The sequence below is a fragment of the Mobula birostris genome, chromosome 2, assembly GCF_030028105.1.
Source record: "Mobula birostris isolate sMobBir1 chromosome 2, sMobBir1.hap1, whole genome shotgun sequence".
NCBI lineage: Eukaryota > Metazoa > Chordata > Chondrichthyes > Myliobatiformes > Myliobatidae > Mobula > Mobula birostris.
Genome location: NC_092371.1, coordinates 173469360 through 173491926, shown reverse-complemented (window position 1 = coordinate 173491926; position 22567 = coordinate 173469360). Strand labels below are relative to the sequence as shown.

At 39.8% G+C, this 22567-nt stretch overlaps 1 protein-coding gene across 2 annotated transcripts in view; it reads right to left on the bottom strand.

Moving 5' to 3' along the window:
- Positions 1–22567, bottom strand: part of LOC140193932 (serine/threonine-protein kinase ICK-like) — a 90256-nt gene that overhangs the window by 42548 nt on the left and 25141 nt on the right. For both annotated transcript variants that reach the window (XM_072251119.1, XM_072251120.1), the window contains exons 5-6: positions 11790–11869; positions 1635–1767 (exon numbers count right to left, since the gene is read on the bottom strand). In XM_072251119.1, the coding sequence (XP_072107220.1) occupies positions 1635–1767; positions 11790–11869 (213 nt within the window). The remainder of the gene's footprint in view (positions 1–1634; positions 1768–11789; positions 11870–22567) is intronic.

Below are 22567 nucleotides of genomic sequence, written 5' to 3'. Positions count from 1 at the left end.
CGAAACTACACTGATTGGCCTAATCTCAAATAAGAATGAGGTAGCCTACAGAAAAGAAGTCATCACCCTGACACAGTGGTGTCAAGAAAACAACCTCTCCCTCAATGTCACAAAAACAAAGGAGCTGGTTGTGGACTACAGGAGGAATGGAGACGGGGTAGCCCCAATTGACATCAATGTACCTGGGATTGAGAGGGTGAACAGCTTTAAATTCCTTGGCATTAACATCACCGAGGATCTCATATGATCTGTACATACTGGCTGTGTGGTGAAAAAGGCACAACAGACAGTTGAAGAAGTTTGGTATGGGCCCCCAAATCCTAACAACTTTCTGTAGGGGCACAATTGAGAGAATCCTTACATGGCTGCATCACTACCTGGTATGGGAACACTACCTCCCTCAATCACAGGACTCTGTGGACAGCCCGCCCTACCTGTAGATGTGAACTTCCCACTATTCACGATATTTACAAATAAAGGTGTGTAAAAAGGGTCCAAAGGACTATTGGGGACCCAAGTCACCCCAGTCACAAACTGTTCCAGCTGCTACCATCTAGGAAACAGTACCGCAGCATAAAAGCCAAGACCAACCAGCTTTGGGACAGCTTCTTCCAGCAGGCCATCAGACTATTAAATTCATGTTGACACAACTGTATTTCTATGTTATATTGACAGCCCTGTTGTACATACTATTTATTATAAATTACTATAAATTGCACTTTTAGAGACACATGACGTAAAAATTTTTATTCCTCATGTATGTGAAGGATGTAAGAAATGAAGTCAATTCAATTCAACTTCAGAACGAAACAGTTAGATTTTCTGGACTGGAGGGGAGTTGAGGTAGTAGAGAAGAACAGAGTCACAATTAGATCAACCATGGTTTTATTGACAAGGCAGACTAAAAGGGCCATATGGCTTAATCCTACTAGTGCTTCTAGTATGCTCCTCCAAACCATTAAAAATAGAAAAAGCAAGAACAAAATTAGATGTTAATAACCTTGTTACCACAGCATGATCTGCTCACAAGGCAAGGACTGGGGATGTGGGGGGGGGGGGGGGGGTCACTGGGGTGGAAAAGCAACAAGTTGTGTGATTTATTTTTGTAACCTGGCTTTCCAAATGTAAAATTCCACTTGTTAGGCTATTGCCCTCCCTCGTGTTTGACTGAACGAGGACTAATGTTTTCTATGTTGGTGCTGGAAGCATGGCAACACTTACAGGTTACCCCAGCATAGCCTGTGACCGTGTTGGTCATTGCCACAAATAACAGATATTTCACTGTATGTGTCAATGTATATGTGACAAAAAAGGTCATCTTTAAACGTTGTCTTAAATTGTGAATGTTCTAGTAAAACAAAAAAAAAAAGAAACAGCAAATAGAGAATTGAGCATTTATTCTATATCATTGGCATATATGATATGCATACCCTTATTCCCTCACATTAATTATAGTAAAGTTACAGGTAGCATGCTGGAAAATAGTACAGTATGTCACTTCCAGCTGTAAAATGCAATTTTTACTGCCTACTTTATGAACAATTCACAGCAGTCTTTGGCATGCTGTCAAATAAAGCTACCCTCTTACTACACACATTGATCAGAAATGAGAAGCAAAAAGATGTTTTTCTTACCATCTTGTAGATACGTAATCAGTGTACGGCGGACGAGATCGAATTTCACGAGCTAGACCAAAATCAGCTATTTTTACAAGCTCTGGTCCCATACAAAGGAGGTTTTCTGGTTTCATGTCACGATGAAAAAATCCTGGATAAGAAATATTTATATCAAAAGAACTGGGTAAAACAGTACCCTGCAATATTACCATTTATTTCTTTACCATTGTAAAGAAATATCACAACCACTTTGTTCCTTCTCCTCCACTACCTCCATCGCTATGCTCTTTAAGTCCATACAAAATGTAGGACCTAAAGAGCATATTGTGGAAACTTGATATAACATTGGAACTTCATATGGGGACTCTCTTGAAGCACTAGATGGAGTAAGTCGCACTTGACTTGGCTCTGTTCTTCTTTTCCATTTATTTACCACTCGTTTAGTATTCACACTGAAGTGTTTACAATATTTTTGTATGCTTGAATTTTGACTTTTAATTCTTGGAAATGGCAACCAGAGGGAAAGAGGCACTAACAGAGAGCAGGGAAGCAGACAGTGGAAATGGAGGAGAAGGAGGCGACCCTAAACAGTCTAAACAGCCTGAACAGGCACAACTGACTTTGGAAGTTATATCCAAGCTTTTGGGTGACAAACTTGATAAAAGATTTTCTAATCTCGGGATAAAGTTAAATAATATTGAAGATCAACTTGGAGCAATTAAACGTGAGAATGAAAAGCAACAACTAATTTCGGATCTTGATGAAAATGGCAGACAAAGAGACCGTAGATTGAGCTCGTTGGAGAAGAAAGTAATCTCCACCATTCAAACACTAGAACAATATAAAGCCAAGATCATTGACCTGGAAAAACGCAGTCACAGACAGAATCTATGGATTATAGGACTTCGTGAGGATGTTGAAAGTGGCAATTCCACTAAGTTTTTTACTCAATTTTTAATGGAGGTATTCTGTACTGAAGTGTTTTCTAACCCCCCCCCCCCACATACTAGACCGCGCTCATCGCTCGTTAAGGGTTAAACATCCGAAAGATTTAAAACCCAGAGCGGTTGCCCTACGATTCCACTATGTGCATACTACGGAGCAATTAATTCAAGTTGCACATCAGAAAGGAGTGATTGAGTATGGGGATCTCAAATTTCGTTTGGTGGAAGTTTTACACCACAGTTGTTACAAGCGAAGTCTCTTTTTAAGTCGGTGATATTGGAATTATACCAAAAGAAATTACACCCTGCGTTGTTATATCCTGCACGTTTAAGGGTTGTTTTGCCAGATAAATCACGTAAATGGTTTAAATCAGTGACAGAGGCACGTCAATTTCTTGAAGAGCTTGACTAATTTCCAACTGTTTAATAAATTTACTGCTTTCTCATGTTTGAATGTAGTTGTCTATTACTTTAAAACTAATATGTAGATTTGCCTTTAAAGTTCAGGAATTCTTATTTATGGTTGGATTATACCTGTCTTTTTTGGGACTATAGGTGTTTATTATGCTTTTATGTTAAGATTTCTTTTCTCTTTCATTATTTTATGTAAGTATTTTTAACTTCGTTTAACATTTTGACTTGACGACTGATTTTTTTTTGAAATATTAATATGATTGTATTTTGTTTCATTTTTCAAGATTTCGCCTTTCAAAATGTCTCGCAATGACTGGGTTCTTTTTTTCAGTATTTGTTTTGTCCTTTTCTTGGTATTTCTCTCATAATGTTTTGTCTGTGGGTGGTTTAGTAAATTCCTTCCACTTGGAGTTATATCTTCATGAGAGTTGGGGGTAATATATTTGGGATTAGTTAGCGTACTGGCTGGCTTTGGCCAGTGTTTTTTTCTGGCTTGGTGGGTGGGGGATGGTATTGCTTTTAGATTAGTATTTTCCAATTGGGATGTTCTGAATCTACAAATATGTCTGAAGAGTCGTAGATTCCAGTTCTCTTGTGATGACAAACCAAGTTATCAGAAGATTGATGCTGATGAAAGAGATGAGAGACAATAGAGAAACATTCAAAATGCTAATAAGAGAGAAGAGAGAGATTAACGAGAAAGAAACACACTTCAGAATATTGACAGACCAGTTGCTTTGAACCTGAACTGTTTGAAGTTTGATGGACAGGCGATATCCCAGCAGGGGGATAAAAAGAACAGGTTCGCTAAGGCACGACACACACCATGAGACCACGAGATAACGAGACCCTGGAAGAGCAGTGTGCCCCCACAAGTTAGTGGGAGTTTGGAGGTCTGGTCACGGGAACCGACCATAGACGCACAGGGTGAAAAGGTACGATCGGCAAGAACCTGGTGTGTGTGTCCGCCCTTGCCTGGGTGCCGGGTTCACCGCGGAAGAACGGTCGTATCCGGAACGGAGGGGTCACAGTCGGTGACCACAGAAGACATAAAAGGGTTCGCCCAAAAGCTAACTGCGAAGAACATCAAAGGTCTGTTTGAATCAAAATTTGCATTCTCTCTCACCCTCTCTCTCCAACGGCACAACAGCGATTACTGCGAACTGTACTAAGCTGAACTGAACTCTGCGTCACTTGAGACTGATCATTTTACCCCTAGACTGCAATAGAGCTTGATTGATTCCTATTACCCTAGTTCTGTGTACATCTGTGTTTTATCATTGCTAACCTGTTGCATTTATATCCGTACGATTAGAGTACTATGTTACTTATTTCTTTAATAAAACTTTATTAGTTTCTGTTAACCAGACTCCAACTAAGTGGTCCATTTCTGCTGGTTTGGCAACCCAGTTACGGGGTACGTAACACTCTTTAAACTTTTTCCTTTTCCTGAGTCATGGGTTTCCATGCAGCAAGGTTAACCCTTTGCATACCATTTGGCTTATTGTAGTAAAATGGATAATGTTATTAATTTTGGTTAATGGAATGCAAATAGTTTGAATCATCCGATTAAACGGAAGATTTTTAATGTCTTTCATACACTGAATGCTCAGATTATCTTTGCTCAAGAGAGTCATGTGAGGAGGGTGGATAATCATTTTTTTTTTTAGGTTTTGGAAGGTTCAACAGTTTCATTCTAATTCACAATCTAAAGTCTCTATTTTTATAGACTCCTCGATTTCATTTGTTCATTATGAAACAATTTCAGACCCGAATGGTAGATTTTTGTTAATTACTGGCTTACTTTATAATCAAAAAGTTGTTTTGGTTAATATTTATACACCAAATACGGACTATCCTGAATTTTTAAGCATTTATTTGCATCTTTTCCTAATTTAAATGAATATAAGTTGATAATGGGTGGAGACTTTAATTGTTGCTTGAACACTTTGATGGTTAGGTCTGCCCCTAATCAAATATCTCCAAACAAATCCCCCATTTTTATTAACTCCTTTTTAGTTGATTCCGGAATCTTAGATGTTTGGAGGTTTTTACATTTTAATGAGAAAGAGTTTGTATTTTTCTCCCATGTATATCATAGTTATTTGAGAATTGATTATCTTTTTGATTCTCGATTAGTTTCATCTGTATTGCATGTGAATATGATGCAATTACTATTTCTGATCATGCACCTCTGAAACTATCAATTAAATTCACTGACGTAATTTCTAGTGCTAGACAATGGAGGTTCAATTCCACTTTACTTCAAGAATTAAATTTTGCCAATTTTATTAAAGAAAAGATTGTTTTTTTCTTTTCAACTAATTCTACTGATGAAATTTCCAATGGAATATTGTGGGATACTTTTAAAGTATATATTCGTGGGCAAATTATTTCATATTCTGCTGGATTGAAAAATCAAATTAATAATGAAATACGTACACTGGTTGATAAGATTAAAGAAATTGATAAAAAAGTATTCTGTTGCTCCTACTCTAGAACTTTATAAACAGAGGGTTGAACTTCAGATGCAACGTAATTTGTTATTAACTTCCCCGATTGAAAATCAATTACTTAAAACTAAGAGTCATTTTTATATACATGGTGATAAATCGGGTAAATTATTGACAGACCAACTGAAAGCTGCTTCGGCTAAACGTTTGATTAGTAAAGTTTCTAAACGGGATGGTACCTTGATGGTTGATCATGATGAAATTAATAAACCTTTTCAAGAATTTTATACCTCTCTATACCAATTGGAATTTCCTGAAGAATCTACCATTATGTATGAATTTTTAAGGAAATTGAATATTCCAAAATTACCAGTTATTGAACGCTTAGAACTAGATGCATCCATTACGGAAGATGATATTAAGAAAGCAATTTTTGCGATGAATACTGGAAAAGCACCAGGTTTAGATGGATTTACAGTAGAATTTAATAAGTCTTTTTCAAATTTACTTTCACCATAGTTACGTAAAACTTTTAAGGATGCCTTACTTGTACATAAATTACCACAATCCTTTTATGAAGCATCCATTTCTTTAATTCCTAAAAAAGATAAAGACCTCACTGATTGTGCATCATATAGACCTATAACTTTGTTGAATGTAGATTCCAAAATTTTTTTCTAAAATAATAGCAAATAGATTGGAAAAGGTACTGCTACAAATTATTTCTGATGATCAGACGGGATTTATTAAAAATCGCTTTTCGTATTTCAATGTTAGGAGTTTAATAAACATTGTATATACTCTTTCATCTAAACTTCCGGAATGTGTTATTTCGCTCGACGCTGAGAAGGTGTTTGACAGAGTTGAATGGAAATATTTATTTAATGTGCTTGAGATTCAACTTTAGCGCAAAATTTATTTCTTGGATTAAATTGATATACCATTCACCTTTGGCTTCCGTAGTTACGAATAATCAAAGAACTCCCTTTTTTAGGCTTTTCAGAGGTACTAAGACAGGGTTGTCCGTTAAGTCCTTTGTTATTTGATACAGCTTTGGAACCCCTGGCAATTGCTTTTCGTGATTCACCCAATATACTTGGAATTACTTGTGGAAAGGAGACGTATAAGGTATCATTGTATGCAGATGACTTGTTACTATACATCTCCAATCCAGAGAAATCCATCCTGGCAGCTTTATCACTACTAGCTCAGTTTAGTAGTTTTTCTGGTTATAAACTAAACCTTAATAAGAATGAGCTTTTTCCATTAAATATGCAAGCTCCAATTTATAGACAATTACCATTTGAATTAATTACTGATTATTTCACTTATTTGGGTGCCAAAATTACAAAAAAAAAGATTTAAAGTTAACTTTCTACCTTTAATTGACCATGTTAAACAATTGTTTACTAAATGGTCCCCACTGTCCTTATCATTGATTGGTCGAATTAATGCTATTAAAATGACTGTTCTACCTAAATTTCTGTATTTATTTCAAATGGTACCAATTTTTATCTCTAAATCCTTTTTTGATATTGTTGATTCTAAAATTTCTTTATATACGGCAGAATAAAAATCCTACATGGAGTAAGAAATATCTACAGAAATCAAAAAAGGACGGTGGTTTAGCATTGCCGAATTTTAGATTTTATTATTGGGCAATTAATATCCTATATTTAATGTTCTGGATGCAAGTTTGGGATGAAATTCATTGTCCACGATGGGTGAACCTGGAGGGCGAGTCTGTGCAGGGGTTCTCATTCATTATTTTAGGAGCTTCGCTCCCCTTTGCATTAACCAAACTGAATAAACAAGTAATTAATCCGATAATTAAACATACGAATATGGTTTCAATTTCGCAAATTTTTTTGGATTGAACGAATTTATTTTATCTAGTCCTATTATACATAATTTTTTCTTTCAACCTTCTAGAATTGATCAAGCTTTTTCCTTATGGAAAACGAGGGGAATAGCATGCTTTCGTGATTTATCCATGGATAATTGTTTCATGTCGTTTGGACAATTATCTAATAAATATAAGTTGCCTAGTTCACATTTTTTCAGATATCTGCAGATTAGAAGTTTTTTTGAATGGTATTTTACCTAACTTTCCAATTATTTCATCCAACTAATATTACAGAAAAAATTTAGGTTTAAATCCCTATCAGAAGCGCTTAATAGCAGTTTTGTATGATTTTAATTATGAAAATACATCTAGGTACATCTGATAAAATAAAAAAATGAATGGGAAAGAGAACTTCAGGTATCTTTACCTATAGAGAAATGGGAGAAAATTATTCAACTAGTTAATACCTCCTCAATGTGTGCTAGACATACACTGATACAATTTTAAATAGTCCATCAGGGTCAGATGTCTAAGGATAAATTAGCTCGTTTTTACCGACATATAAATCTTGTGGGTGACAGATATAACTCTGAGGTGGTCTCTCTGACACATGTTTTAGTGTTGCCCTCTTTTAGATAAATATTGGAAAGATATTTTTGATATTATTTCAACAGTTTTGCATATTAATTTAAAACCTCACCCTATTATTGCAATTTTTGGATTACCAGTGACAGATGTTGGTCATTTACCCTTTTCAGCTTGCCGTTTCATTGCATTTGTTACACTAATAGCTAAAAGATCCATCTTATTTAAATAGAAAGATTCTGATTCTCCTACTACTTTTCAATGGTTTTCTCAAACTATATCATGTTTAAACATGGAAAAAAATTAGGTGTGGTATAGTTGATTCTTCTGTTAAATATGAAGAAACCTGGAGACCATTTATTCACCATTTTCATATGATGTAAGCTGTCCCTTTCAGAACCCTTTTTTAAAAAAAACATCTTTTGTTTATCTATGGGGGAACGGAGTTAATGACAAATAATGTTCTTATCTGAAGAAATAGGACATCCCAGTTTTGTTTTGTTTTTTGAGTTTAGGGGGGGTTCTTTATATAATTCTTTTTTCATGTTCAATTACTCAGAGATTGGGAGGCTTGAATTATATATTTTACTCCAATTATGTCTGTATATGTTAACCATTATCAATCTTACACCGATCTCTTTATATCATTAATATTGTTATGTATATTAATCTGAAACTTAATAAAAAGATTGAAAAAGAAAAAGGAACTTCATACAAGATTTGACAATCTTATGTTCACCAGCGCAAGAAGAAATCAATTTATATGAACTCATTTTTTTGAGAGTTTCTAAAATCTAAATTAACCACACAAGAATCTCTTAAGTTTTGCTAGAAGTTTGGCCAAGTTTCTAGGTTCGACTAAGATTAAGATAGAAATACAAGGGTAGAGTGATATTTTCTACATTTAAAGAAGCACATGGGATTCATTTCAGTGTTATAGCTGGACAAAACTGTTGCAGTTACCAGTTTCCGGAAGAAGCATCAAACCATCACATCATTTACCTTCACATGATCTTACATGACCTCAGATCATTTCAGAGAACTTTTTCTTCTCTGTGATGTCTGGTTTGCCAAGATTTTGTACTGATCCAGGCAAGTGATATACTCCTGATTTGTCACTTCTAGATGGCAGAAAGGTACAAGTGGGACAGGAGATAAGTCACTTGCTATAGGTCTCATAACCTTTGATCTGATGAATGCCAGTTTTTGTATGGTTGATCCAATTGAGTTTTTTGTTTCAATGGTGTAAAAATTCAACAATAGCTATTCAATTAAATGCCAGGCAGGAGGTAAGACTTTTCAATGGGATGATCATCATTGTGAGGAACTTGTAGGGCATGATGTCACTAACATTTTTCAGCCTATGTCTTTATGTTATCAAGATCTTGATGCATACAGGAACAGACTGCTTCACTACCTGAGAAATGGCTAAAGGAAATGAACATTATTAATTTCACATAACTACTTCTGATTTACAAAGGTAGTTGATGAACCATTTTAAGATGGTTGGATCAAAAAATCACTGTTTTAAAGAACTATTGCACTGGAACCAGTGACCACTCTAACCACAGCCATTTCCCTTTCAGTAAAGTAATATTCAAGTCAGTGCAAAGATACACTCTCTTTAGCTGATGCACTTGACAGTACCTTGTAAAAGTATTCAGTCCGCAACCCTTTATTCACGTAAATGAGTATTACAACCAGGGATTTTGATCTATTTAACTGATAATTTGTATTTGTGAACCACATGCACCTCTTTTCACAGTAGAGTCCAAATAAAACAGGATAAATTGTAATGCACGAAAAACTAAAAATTCAAAAACTGAAATCGCGTTCAAAAGTATTCATCCCCCTTTGCTCAGTACTTATTTGAACCACCTCAGTAGCTATTACAGCTAATAGTCTTTTTGGACAGGTCTCTATTAGGTTTGCACAACGTGATGGAGCAAGATTTGCCCATTCCACCTTGCAAAATTGCTCAAGCTGTGACAGTGGACAGCAATCTTAAAGTCTTGCCAGAGATGTTCAATTGGGTTAAGGATAGGACTCTGACTGGGCCACTCAAGAACATAAATTTTCTACATTTGAAGCCTCTCCATGGTTGCCCCAGCAGTGTGTTTTGGTTCGTTGTCCTGCTTAAAGACAAACTTCCTCACCAGTTAAGCTTTCTGGCAGAGGCTAGCATGTTTTTATGCAGGATCTCTCTGTATTTAGTAGCATTCATTCCCCCCCCCCCCCCCCCCATCTATCCCGATCAGATTTCCAGTCCCTATGCTGAAAAGCATCCCCATAGCATGATACTTTATTGCAGGGATGATGTTATCTGGCTGATGTACATTATTACATTTATGCCACACGTACTGCTTAGTGTTGAGGCCAAAAAGTTCTATTTCAGTTTTATCCAACACAAAACCGTCAACATCTTTACAGCATCTTTTAAGCGATACTTTGCAAAGCCTTAGGGCAAGGATATGTTTTTTTAAGCCAGTGATTTTTCATTGCCAATGGTCCATAAATACCCTTTTGTGCAAGGCCTTAGAGATTGTACAGCCATGAACTTCATCTCCAATTGCAGCCACAGACTTCCGCAGCTCACTCAGATTGACTGCTGGCATCTTCTACAAGTGCAATTCTTCTCCAGTGACTAAGTTTCCAGGGGTAGTTTGACCTAAGCAATGTGGCTGTGGTTTCATAGTTTTTCCACTGGATGACACTTAGCTCAGAGGCATGTTCAGTGCCTTTGAGATGGTCTTGTACCCCTACTCAGATTTGTTTCTCAATTATTATTTCCCTGACTTGCTTGTCTTCATTTTGGTTTGGTCTGTTGAAAATCTACCATACCGTTAAACCTTCCATAGAGAGGATATATATTTCTTATGAATTCCTTGAAAACAGCCGAGTTGGTAAGATAATACACACTATTGCACCTGAGGCAATTACAAAAGGGGATGAATACTTTTTCAGCCTCGCAACTTTGCGTTTTAATTTTTAGTAAGTTGTTGACAGGTTTTGGAATTTTTTGGTTCAAAAAATTCTACTTTAACATAATTTAAATTTAGAAAATGAGACAGTAAAATGTGAAAATAGTTGTGGGGATTGAATACATTTTCAAGGCACTGTATTCTACACAGTTATTGCCTTAGCTTCTGCCACCTCAGCGCACTGTGTAGTGATTTGATCAGCAAGAGCAGTATGCAAGACAAGCTTTTCACTGTATCTCAGTATATGTAACAATAATGAACCATTCCAATTCCCTTGACTGACTGTGAGCAGAGTCCTTGATGTATGGTTAGTGAAGTGGTGCGACAATGTCAAAGGGAAATCACTCAAGACATGACAGAGGGTGCTTTTAGCCAAATTAGGACTAAGTCTGGGAGGGGTGTGAAGCAGTAGTTCCAGAGCTTCAGTAACCAGATTTGTGAAGAATTGTTGCTTTGAAAGCATTGCTTTCAGAATCTTCTGTCACCTTACCTATGCCTGAGCGTAGAGCATCCAAGCTCATATATACCCCATAAATGCCTTATAGTCGACAGACCAAAAGCATTCACAGGTTTCAATTTTTGTTGGCATGTGTTTTCAATGTTCAGATTCTTCTTCAATCACCACCTTAACAGCAAAAGTTAACTTTTGATGGATGTGCACAAATACTGACTTGTAAATAGGACTCCAAATGCAGATTTAAAGAATCGCACCAATGGGCAGAACTGAGGTCATATGCACACCCAGAGTAAACATCAAAGAACAGTCTCTTTTCCTGCCCTCCACCACCACCCACAACCAGACAATACAAACTGAATTCCAGAATGGACAGAATAAATTCTGTTTTAAGAAACAGGTACTTTAATTGCTAAATGCTCATTTTACTTTTAAAAGCTCTAAACAAATTCTTTTATTTCTTTGACACTCTCTTCAAATAATTCGGAATACCTACCATGTTTGTGGATAAAAGCCAAACCTTGAAGTATCTGATACATGATGTTTCTTATGGATGATTCAGGAAACAGGCGGTTTCTGCAACCAAGAATTAAAAGATTCAATAAATAAAGGACCATCTTTTGCCAATTGTACTTTCAAGTAAACTTATTGTTGTCCATTAATATGGCATAACCATGTTATTTAAATAACCTTGACAGCACTGATTTGCTAAGAACTAGTGAACTACTAATCAGATACAATATATCACAGGAGACATAATGGAGAGTTCAGACAGAGTCCATTTGAGTAGAACTCAGGAATTGGAAGGATGCAAACACACTGATGGGATTGTACTACAGACCCAATAGCCACTAGGACATTGAGGAACAGATGTGTGATTAGATTAAGAAAATGTGTAAAAGTAATAGGGTTTGTTTTGGGGGATTTCAACTTCCCCAAAATGAACTCGGACCTTCTTAATACACGGGTTTGGATGGGACAGAATTTGAGTATATGCAGGAGGGCTTCTTAAATCAACATGTGGATAGTCCAACAAGAGGAGGGGCTGTACTTGGACATGGTGTTGGGTAATGAGCCTGGCCAGGTGACTCACCTTTCAGTTGGTGAGCATTTAGGGAACAATGACCACTTCTTAACCTTCAGGAAAGCTTTAGACAAGAATAGGTATGGTACATGCAAGAGTTTTAAACTGGAGAAGGGCAAAGTACAAAGGCATTAGGTGGGAACTTAGAGGAGTTAATTGGGAACACTTCTTTTCTGCCAAGTCCACACGAGACATGTGGTGCATGTTTAAGGAGTACATAGTACAGGAAAAGGTATGTTCCTGTTAGAAAGAAGGACAGAGATGGAAAGGTAATAGAACCTTGGATGCCCAGAGAGGATGAGTTTAGTCAAGAAGAAAAAGGAAAAGTACATAAAGCTTTGGAAGTTAGGATAAAAAAGAGCACGTGAGGATTATAAAGAAGCTAGAAAAGAACCAAAGGAAATTAGGAAAGCCAGCAGGGGCCATGAAAAGTCCTTAGCAAGTAGGAATGAGATGAATCCCACCGTATTCTATACTAAGATCAGGAGCAACAGGATAACTGAGAAGGCAGGACCATTCCAGGATAAAGGGGGGAACATTTGCTTAGATGTGGAGAATGTGTGAGGTACTTAAGAGCAGTGGTCCCCAACCACCGGGCCGCAAAGCATGTGCTACCGGGCCGCGAGGGAATGATATGATTTGGCGCTGTGACCATGTTGCCAACTTGTCGGTTGGCGCCTTCTTGCCCAGACTCTTGGCGGCAGAAATATTGCCAAATGTAACTGACCAAAAAACATTTTTCTTAAAGGGAAATGTTTTAGAAAAAGGATGGTATGTAATTTTCATGCAGATAATTTTAGCATGTAAAAAAGCCAGGAAAAGCCAAAAAGCCAAATGAATTTATTGATGCCAACCGCATTGGGGGAAAGACAGATTTCTGGAATTTGGCACCAAAAAAAGCCAATCTGGTAACCCTGTTATGAGTCAGCTGCACCTTTCCTCATTCCCTGTCACACCCACTGTTGAACTTGAACACACACCAGATCATTACACACGCGTCATCCATGTCAGTGCGGAAAGAAGATCAACTCCTCAAGCTTGCAAATGACGGCGGGCTGAAAAGTACGTTTGACATAACATCTCTGCCGGCATTCTGGATCAAAGTCAAGGCTAAATATCCTGAGATAGCCACGAAAGCACTGAAAAAGTTGCTTCCATTTCCAACATCATATCTCTGCCAAGCGGAATAGACTGGACATAAGGAACCTCCTTCCATTATCGCTGTCTCCCATCGCTCCTCGATGAGATGATCTTGTTGTGGGAAACAAGCCCAGGGCTCCCACTGATTCAGCCACATTGGTGTGTTGCAATGATTTTATATGTTCATACGAGGAAAATATGCGCTGTGTTTGATATCCAAACGTTACCTAAAATGTTATGATGCTATTGACTTATAATTGGCTCATCATTATATTCATGCAAGGAAAATATGCGCTGTGTTTAATATTAAATTCATTAGATAAACCATTTTAGAAACGAAATTGAGTTTATTAGACACTTATAAGTGACTTATAGTTGACTTTATCACCTATATTATGGTCGTGATCAACAACCACCACCCACTCCCCACACTCCCGCCACCCCCCTCCCCCCCACCGTCGGCCGGTCCGCAAGAATATTATTAATATTAAACCAGTCTGCGGTGCGCAAAAAAAGTTGGGGACCCCTGCTTAAGCAACACACATCAAAGTTGCTGGTGAACACAGCAGGCCAGGCAGCATCTCTAGGAAGAGGTCCAGTCAATGTTTCAGGCCGAGACTCTTCGTCAGGACTAACTGAAGGAAGACTGAGTAAGAGATTTGAAAGTTGGAGGGGGAGGGGGAGATCCAAAATGATAGGAGAAGACAGGAGGGGGAGGGATAGAGCCAAGAGCTGGACAGGTGATAGGCAAAAGGGGATACGAGAGGATCATGGGACAGGAGGTCCGGGAAGAAAGACAAGGGGGGGGGGGACCCAGAGGATGGGCAAGAGGTATATTCAGAGGGACAGAGGGGGACAGAGGGAGAAAAAGGAGAGTGAGAGAAAGAATGTGTGTATAAAAATAAGTAACAGATGGGGTACGAGGGGGAGGTGGGGCATTAGCGGAAGTTAGAGAAGTCGATGTTCATGCCATCAGGTTGGAGGCTACCCAGACGGAATATAAGGTGTTGTTCCTCCAACCTGAGTGTGGCTTTCATCTTTACAGTAGAGGAGGCCATGGATAGACATGTCAGAATGGGAATGGGATGTGGAATTAAAATGTGTGGCCACTAGGAGATCCTGCTTTCTCTGGCGGACAGAGCGTAGGTGTTCAGCAAAACGGTCTCCCAGTCTGCGTTGGGTCTCGCCAATATATAAAAGGCCACATCGGGAGCACCTGACACAGTATATCACCCCAGCCGACTCACAGGTGAAGTGTTGCCTCACCTGGAAGGACTGTTTGGGGCCCTGAATGGTGGTAAGGGAGGAAGTGTAAGGGCATGTGTAGCACTTGTTCCGCTTACACGGATAAGTGCCAGGAGGGAGATCAGTGGGGAGGGATGGAGTGGACGAATGGACAAGGGAGTCGCGTAGGGAGCGATCCCTAAGGAAAGCCGGGGGGGGGGGGGGGAGGGAAAGATGTGCTTAGTGGTGGGATCCCATTGGAGGTGGCTGAAGTTACGAAGAATAATATATTGGACCTGGAGGCTGGTGGGGTGGTAGGTGAGGACCAGGGGAACCCTATTCCTAGTGGGGCGGCGGGAGGATGGAGTGAGAGCAGATGTACGTGAAATGGGGGAGATGCGTTTAAGAGCAGAGCTGATAGTGGAGGAAGGGAAGCCCCTTTCTTTAAAAAAGGAGGACATTTCCCTCATCCTAGAATGAAAAGCCTCATCCTGAGAGCAGATGCGGCAGAGACGGAGGAATTGTGAGAAGGGGATGGCATTTTTGCAAGAGACAGGGTGAGAAGAGGAATAGTCCAGATAGCTGTGAGAGTCAGTGGGCTTATAGTAGACATCAGTGGATAAGCTGTCTCCAGAGACAGAGACAGAAAGATCTAGAAAGGGGAGGGGGGGTGTTGGAAATGGACCAGGTAAACTTGAGGGCAGGGTGAAAGTTGGAGGCAAAGTTAATAAAGTCAACATGCTCTGCATGTGTGCAGGAAGCAGCGCGAATGCAGTCGTCGGTGTAGCGAAGGAAAAGTGGGGGACAGATACTAGAATAGGCACGGAACATAGGTTGTTCCACAAAGCCAACAAAAAGGCAGGCATAGCTAGGACCCATACGGGTGCCCATAGCTCCACCTTTAGATTGGAGGAAGTGGGAGGAGCCAAAGGAGAAGTTATTAAGAGTAAGGACTAATTCCGCTAGACGGAGCAGAGTGGTGGTAGAGGGGAACTGATTAGGTCTGGAATCCAAAAAGCAGCGGAGAGCTTTGAGACCTTCCCGATGGGGGATGGAAGCATACAGGGACTGGACATCCATGGTGAAAATAAAGCGGTGGGGGTCAGGGAACTTAAAATCATCGAAAAGTTTAAGAGCGTGAGAAGTGTCACGAACATAGGTAGGAAGGGATTGAACAAGGGGGGATAAAACCGTGTCGAGGTATGCAGAAACGAATTCGGTGGGGCAGGAGCAAGCTGAGACAATAGGTCGGCCAGGACAGGCAGGTTTGTGGATCTTGGGTAGGAGGTAGAAACGGGAAGTGCGAGGTGTGGGAACTATAAGGTTAGTAATAGTGGATGGGAGATCCCCTGAGCGGATAAAGTCGGTGATGGTGTGGGAGACAATGGCCTGGTGCTCCTTAGTGGGGTCACGATCGAGGGGTAAATAAGAGGAGGTATCCGCGAGTTGTTGCTGTGCCTCGGCAAGGTAGCGGTCAGTACGCCAGACTACAACAGCACCCCCCTTATCGGCGGGTTTAATAATAAGGTTAGGATTAGTGCGGAGGGAGTGGAGAGCAGAGCGTTCCAAAGGAGTAAGGTTGGAATGGGGACAGGGTGCGCTGAAGTCGAGACGGTTGATGTCCTGTCGGCAGTTAGCGATAAAGAGATCCAGAGCAGGCAGAAGACCAGAGCACGGTGTCCATGAAGAAGAGGAGGGTTGAAGATGGGAGAAGGGGTCATCGGTGGGGGTGGAAGGGTCCTTGCCGAAGAAGTAGGCTCGGAGACGGAGAAAGAAGAGTTCCGCATCATGGCGAATGCGGAACTCACTGAGGTGTGGGCGAAGGGGGACAAAGATGAGGCCCTTACTGAGGACAGAGCGTTCTGCCTCCGACAGTTGAAGGTCGGAGGGGATGGTAAAGACCCGGCACAGATGAAAGCTGGGATCAGAGGGGGGAGGGGGGAGGGGGGAGGGTTGGGGTGAGAGGAAGATGGAGCCTCTGAGGGCCCAGGAGCTGACGATGGGATCTGAGGGAGACGGGATTGCAGAGTATTGGTGGGGGAAGGGGAGACGGGAGTCACAATAGCAGCACATAAAGACCCGGCCTGGTGCTCAAGGCTGGAGTCGCAGCTGGTGGTTGCGCAATCACTGTGAAGGTGTCCATGGTCGTTGCTGGAGTCCGGGTTTTGAATATGCCCTGAGGTGTTGGAGCCGGCGAGATCAATGGCAGAAGCAATCTGAAGTTCATGCCTGCTAGTTTTCCTCAGTATTTACCAAGGAAAAGGGTATGGATGACCAGAAGATCAGTGCTGAGTGTATAAATATGTTAGGGCATTTAGAGGTCAAGGAGGAAGTGTTGGGCCTCCTGATGAGTATTAAGGTGGATAAGTCCCCAAGACCTGACAGGATTTACCCCAGGTTATTGAAGGAGCCAAGAGAAGAGATTGCTGGGGCCTTGACCAGTATCACAGGCAAGGTCCCGGAGGACTGGTGAGTCTCACATCAGTTGCAGGAAAATTGTTGGAGAAAATTTAGGGATAGGATACACGAGCATTTGGAAACCCAAGGCCTAATTGGAGAGAGCCACCATGGCTTTTGTGCGGGGCAAGTGGTGTCTTACCAACTTGATAGAGTTTTTTTGACAAGATGATGAGAGAGATTGATGAGGGTTGGACAGTGGATGTTGTCCACATGGACTTTCGTAAGGCGTTCGACAAAGTCCCTAACACAGAAAATTAAGATGCATGGGGTTCGCAGCGAATTGGCTGTTTGGATTTAGAACTGGCTTGAGCAAAGACGACAGAGGTAGTGGTTGAAGGGACTTATTTGAGTTGGAGGTCTGTAATTAGTTGTATTCGGCAGGGATTTGTGCTGAGACCTCTGCTGTTTTTTATGAATATAATTGAACCAGATAAAAATGCAGATGGATGGGTTAGTAAGTTTGCGAATGATACCAAGACTAGTGGAGTTGTGGATAGTGCAGAAGACTGGCAAATTGAGTTTAACGCAGAAAAATGTACAGTAATGCACCTTGGTTGGGAAAATGCAATGACACAGTACGCTTTTAATGGCAAGATCCTTAACAATGTTGCTGAGCAGAGATCTTAGGATCCAAGTTCATAGCACCTTGAAAGCAGCTGCACAGAATGATAGGGCGATTAAGGCAGCTTATGGAATGCTTACTTTTATTAGTCGAGGCATTGAGTTCAAAAGTCAAGAGGTTATGTTGCAACTTCAAAAAGCTCTGCTTAGGTCACATATGGAGTATTGCATACAGTTCTGGTCACCTCACTATGGGAAGGATGTTGAGGCTTTGGAGAGAGTGCAGAAGAGGTTTACCAAGATGCTGCCTGGCTTAGAGGGCACATGCATCATGACAGGCTGGACAAACTTGGGTTCTTTTCTTTGGAGTACAGAGGCTGAGGGGAAATCTGATCGAGGTTTACATGATTATGAAAGGCATAGATAGAGTGGACATAGAATATCTACTTCCCAGGATAGAAATGTCTAATACAGAAGGGCATGTACTGAAGGTGAGAGGAGATAGGTTCAAAGGGGATGTGAGGGGGAAGTTTTTTTTTAAAACTCAAAGTGGTGGATGCCTGGAATGTGCTGCTTGTTATGGTGGCAGAGGCTTTTAAAAGATTTTCAGATAAGCATATGAATGTGAGGAAGATGGAAGGATATGGAGATTGTGTAGGTAGAATGGATTAGTTTTTGGGTGTTTTTTTAAAATTTACTTTTTAGCTGGTTAAGTACAACATTGTGGGCCAAAGGACCTGTTCCTGTGCTGTACTGTTCTATGATCTATGTTCTAACTAAAATGCTGAAAAATTGAGGATAGTAACGAGTTCAGGAAAATATTTACAAATAATGAAGAGGGGCTATAACCACTAAATGGTGCAATTTTAAAGCTGTAAATATGGAAGCTATTAGCTAATGAATTTTGCCAGTGATTGCAACATATCCAGAAAATTGTATACAACTAATTGGTAATTGCAAATAAACATAAATTATGATTGCTAAAACAGAAACAGGGATAGGAGTCGTCAAACTGGGCAAAGCACCACCAAACTAAAAGGTGAGGGTGTGAACATACAGTTTAACCTTCAAATCATCAATTCTTACACCATGGTAAGAGTGGTCATTCATGCATCATCAAGGTCTCTCCCAAGCAGAAATTTTGCAGTGGACAGGAGTTTCAATATGTGCTGGCCAAGCTTTTCTGAAGAAGCACAAAGAAATGGGCAAGGCTAAGGACCAGAAATGGAGTGGCTGGCCACAGAAACAGCAGACAAGAGATGCATCAAACTGACGTCCCTTCTAAATCGCAAGAAGTTTAGCAGTGCTATCAGCTCTGAACTCACAGAAACCACTGTAACACAAGTACACCCCTTTACAGTCTGACGAAGACTTGTCAGAAGTGGTCTTCATGGAAGAACTGCTGACAAAAAGCCAACCCTCTAAAGTGCAAACAAAGCCAAGAGACTCACCTATGCACAAAACCACAAGGACTGGGGTGAACAATGGCATCAAGTGCTGTGTACTGATGAGTCAAAATGTGACATTTTTGGCTCAAACAGGAAGCGGTTTATTCATAGAAGATCTGGAGAGTGCTAAATGGATGAGTGTCTGCAGCCAACAGTGAAGCTGCAAATGAAGCTGATGATCTGGTCAATCAATGGAATCCTCAATGCAGAGAAGTACAAGCAGATTCTCATCCATCAAGCAATAGCATCAGGGAAGCATCTGATCGATTCCTTCATTCTGCAGCAAGACAATGACCCTAAACATACGGCCAAGGTCAGAAAGAACCATCTTCAGAACAAGGAGTTTGGCAACAGGTAGTACAGCCTATGCAGAGCTCTGAGCTCAACATCATCAAGGCTGTCTGGGATTATCTGGAGACAGAAGCAAGCAAGACAGTCAAAGTCTGCAGAAGAACTGGGCAAGTTCTCCAAGATATTTGTAACTTACCCAGCCGATTTTCTTATAAAATTGCGTAACAGTGTACCCAAGAGAATTGATGCAGTCTAAAAGGCAGTCACACCAAATATTGATTTGATTTAAGCTTTTAAAGAAAAACTGTTTACTGTTCTTTATAGTAATTTTTTGCTATTTAGAAACTTTTCATTATTTTTGAAAACATCTTCACTTTATAAGTTTTTGTTTACATGTGCCTGACTCCCCCCACCCCCGCCCCCCAAGGCCAGGAAAATAAATATACAAAATATTTATAAACAAATATGCAAAAAAAGAGCAAAAAAAGTGAAGCAGTGTACATGGATTCGTTGTCTGTTCAGAAATCTGATGGTGGAGGGGAAAAAACTGTTCCTCAAATTTAGAGTGCGTCTCTTGAGGCTCTCCTACCTTCCCCAGATGGTAGTAATGAGAACAGGGCATATCCTGAGAGATGCTGGTGCTTAATAACTGATGGTCCCTTTTTGAGGCAACACCTTTTCAGGATGTCCTTGATGGTGAGAAGGCTAGTGCTCATAATGGAGCTAGGTGAGGTTGCAACCTTCTGTAGCTTTTTCCAATCCTGTGCAATGGCTCCTCTATACCAATAGTGATGCAACCAGTTAGAATGCTTGCCATGGTACATCTGAAGAATTCTGCAATCATGTGAGTCAAATGTGATATTCTCCGAGGGAGTTGTCTGTAAGTGGGTCCTCAGGTGGTTGTAGGAGCTAATCTGGGTTGCACATGTTCTGGTGCAATGCGTACAGAAGTGGTGTCTACTGATTACAACATGGACACCAATACAATTCAAGCCATTAATCTTCTCTTATTGTGTATTTACTTTTTCAATCTATAAAAAAGGCTTTCAATACATAGTTTTCTTAGTTTACTTTTAATACTAATATTGAATTTGATCAAGTTGCACAATTTTTTATCATGTTATTCATACTTGACCTGAAGCATCTTTACACAGTAGTTATTAATTAACCGATTCTGATGTAAAGAAAACAGCAGTACAGTATTAAGTACTAATTTTAAAGCAAAAAATGTAGAAAAGTTACACTGAACTTTCTGGTGGTGATCTATTCATTGACTTAGAATTTAACTTGAATTTTACTGCTCCTAAATTAACTCCTAACTTTTTCACCATGAATTCTGATAGCCATGCTTTTTCATGGGGAACAGCTCCAGTCTTAATGCCTGAAATTCTATAACTGTAGTACTTCAAGTAATATTCTCAGAATTTTCTGGATGTGAATAAAAGTTCAAAGTAATTTTATTACCAAAGTACATTTATGTCACCATATTCTACCCTGATATTCACTGTCTTCTTGCAGGCATACTCAATAAGTCTATGTAATAATAACCATAACTGAATCAATGAAAAACTACACCACCGTGGGTGTTCATCCAATGTGCAAAGACAACAAAATGTGCAAGTACAAAAAGAAATAGTAATAATAATAATAAATAAGCAATAAATATCAAGAACATGACATGAAGAGTCTTTGAAAGTGAGTCCAATGATTGGACAAGTGAAGTTATGTGTCCCCTTTTGTTCTGAAACATGATGGCTGAGGGGTAAATTGTTCCTAAACCTGATGAGGTGAGTTCTGAGGTTCTCGTACCTTCTTTTTGATGGCAGCAGCGAGAAGACAGCAGGTCCTGTATGGTGGTTGGGGGTGGGGGTAGGGGTGGCTGCTGATGATGGATGCTGCTTTCTGCAACAGCATTTCGTGTAGAAGTGCTCAATGGTGGTAAGGGCTTTACCCATGATAGACTGGGCCTTATGCACTACTTTTCGAGGATTTTCCGTTCAAGGCCATTATTACTTCATACCAGGCTATGATGCACCCAGTCAGTATACTTTCCACTACACATCTAAAACTTTGACAAACTTCAATAGATGTCATGCCAAATCTCCGTAAACTCCTAAAGAAGTAGAGATGCTGCCTTGCTTATTTCGTAATTGCACTTATGTGCTGGGCCCAGGGCAAGTCCTCCAAAGTAATAAAAACAAAGAATTTAAAGCTGCTGACCCTTTCCACCTCTGATCCTCCAGTGAGGACTGATTCATGGACGTCTTGTTTCGTTCTCCTTAATCTTATTGACATAGAGTAATAGGTTGTTGTTCTGGCCAGATTTTCAATCTTCCTCTTATATGCTGACACTTTGCTGCCACCTTTGATTTGGCCTGCAACGGTGGTGTCATGAGCAAACTGGTAAATGACATTGGAGCTGTGCCTTTTTCCATAGATGCTACCTGGCCTGTTGTATTCCTCCTGCATTTTTTGTATGTGTTGCTTGGATTTCCAGCATCTGCAGATTCTCTCTTATTTGTGATTGGAGCTATGCTTAGGCACACAATCATAAGTACAAGTACAGAAAGCAGGGGGCTAAGCACACATCCTTGTGGTGCAAGATTATGAAAATATCTGTAAAGTATTAGCAGAGAATTGTATATCTTGTAACTTAATTTTTACGCACTGCTGCAAAAAAATTTCACAACATACTGTATGCCAGTGATATTAAATCCGATTCTGACTACTATTAATCATAAGCAAAAATCAGTACTTGGAGATAATTTCTGTACATCAGAGAGTGGATTATAAATTGTATACAATTGGTAATTGAAAACAAACATAATTTATGATTGGAGAATGTAAGCTCCATGGGAAAAACCCTTTGAGCAACAAAGATCGATCAATTCAGAGATGAATTCCTTTACTCCACAGGAACTGATAGATATACATTACTATCAATGTAGAAGGTCTAAAACACCATCTACAGCTTAATAAACTAGCAAATCACACCAAATTTTAACCCACTCTGCACTGTCATGCAAGACAGCACTGCAGATAAATTTTTTTGTCACTAATCACACC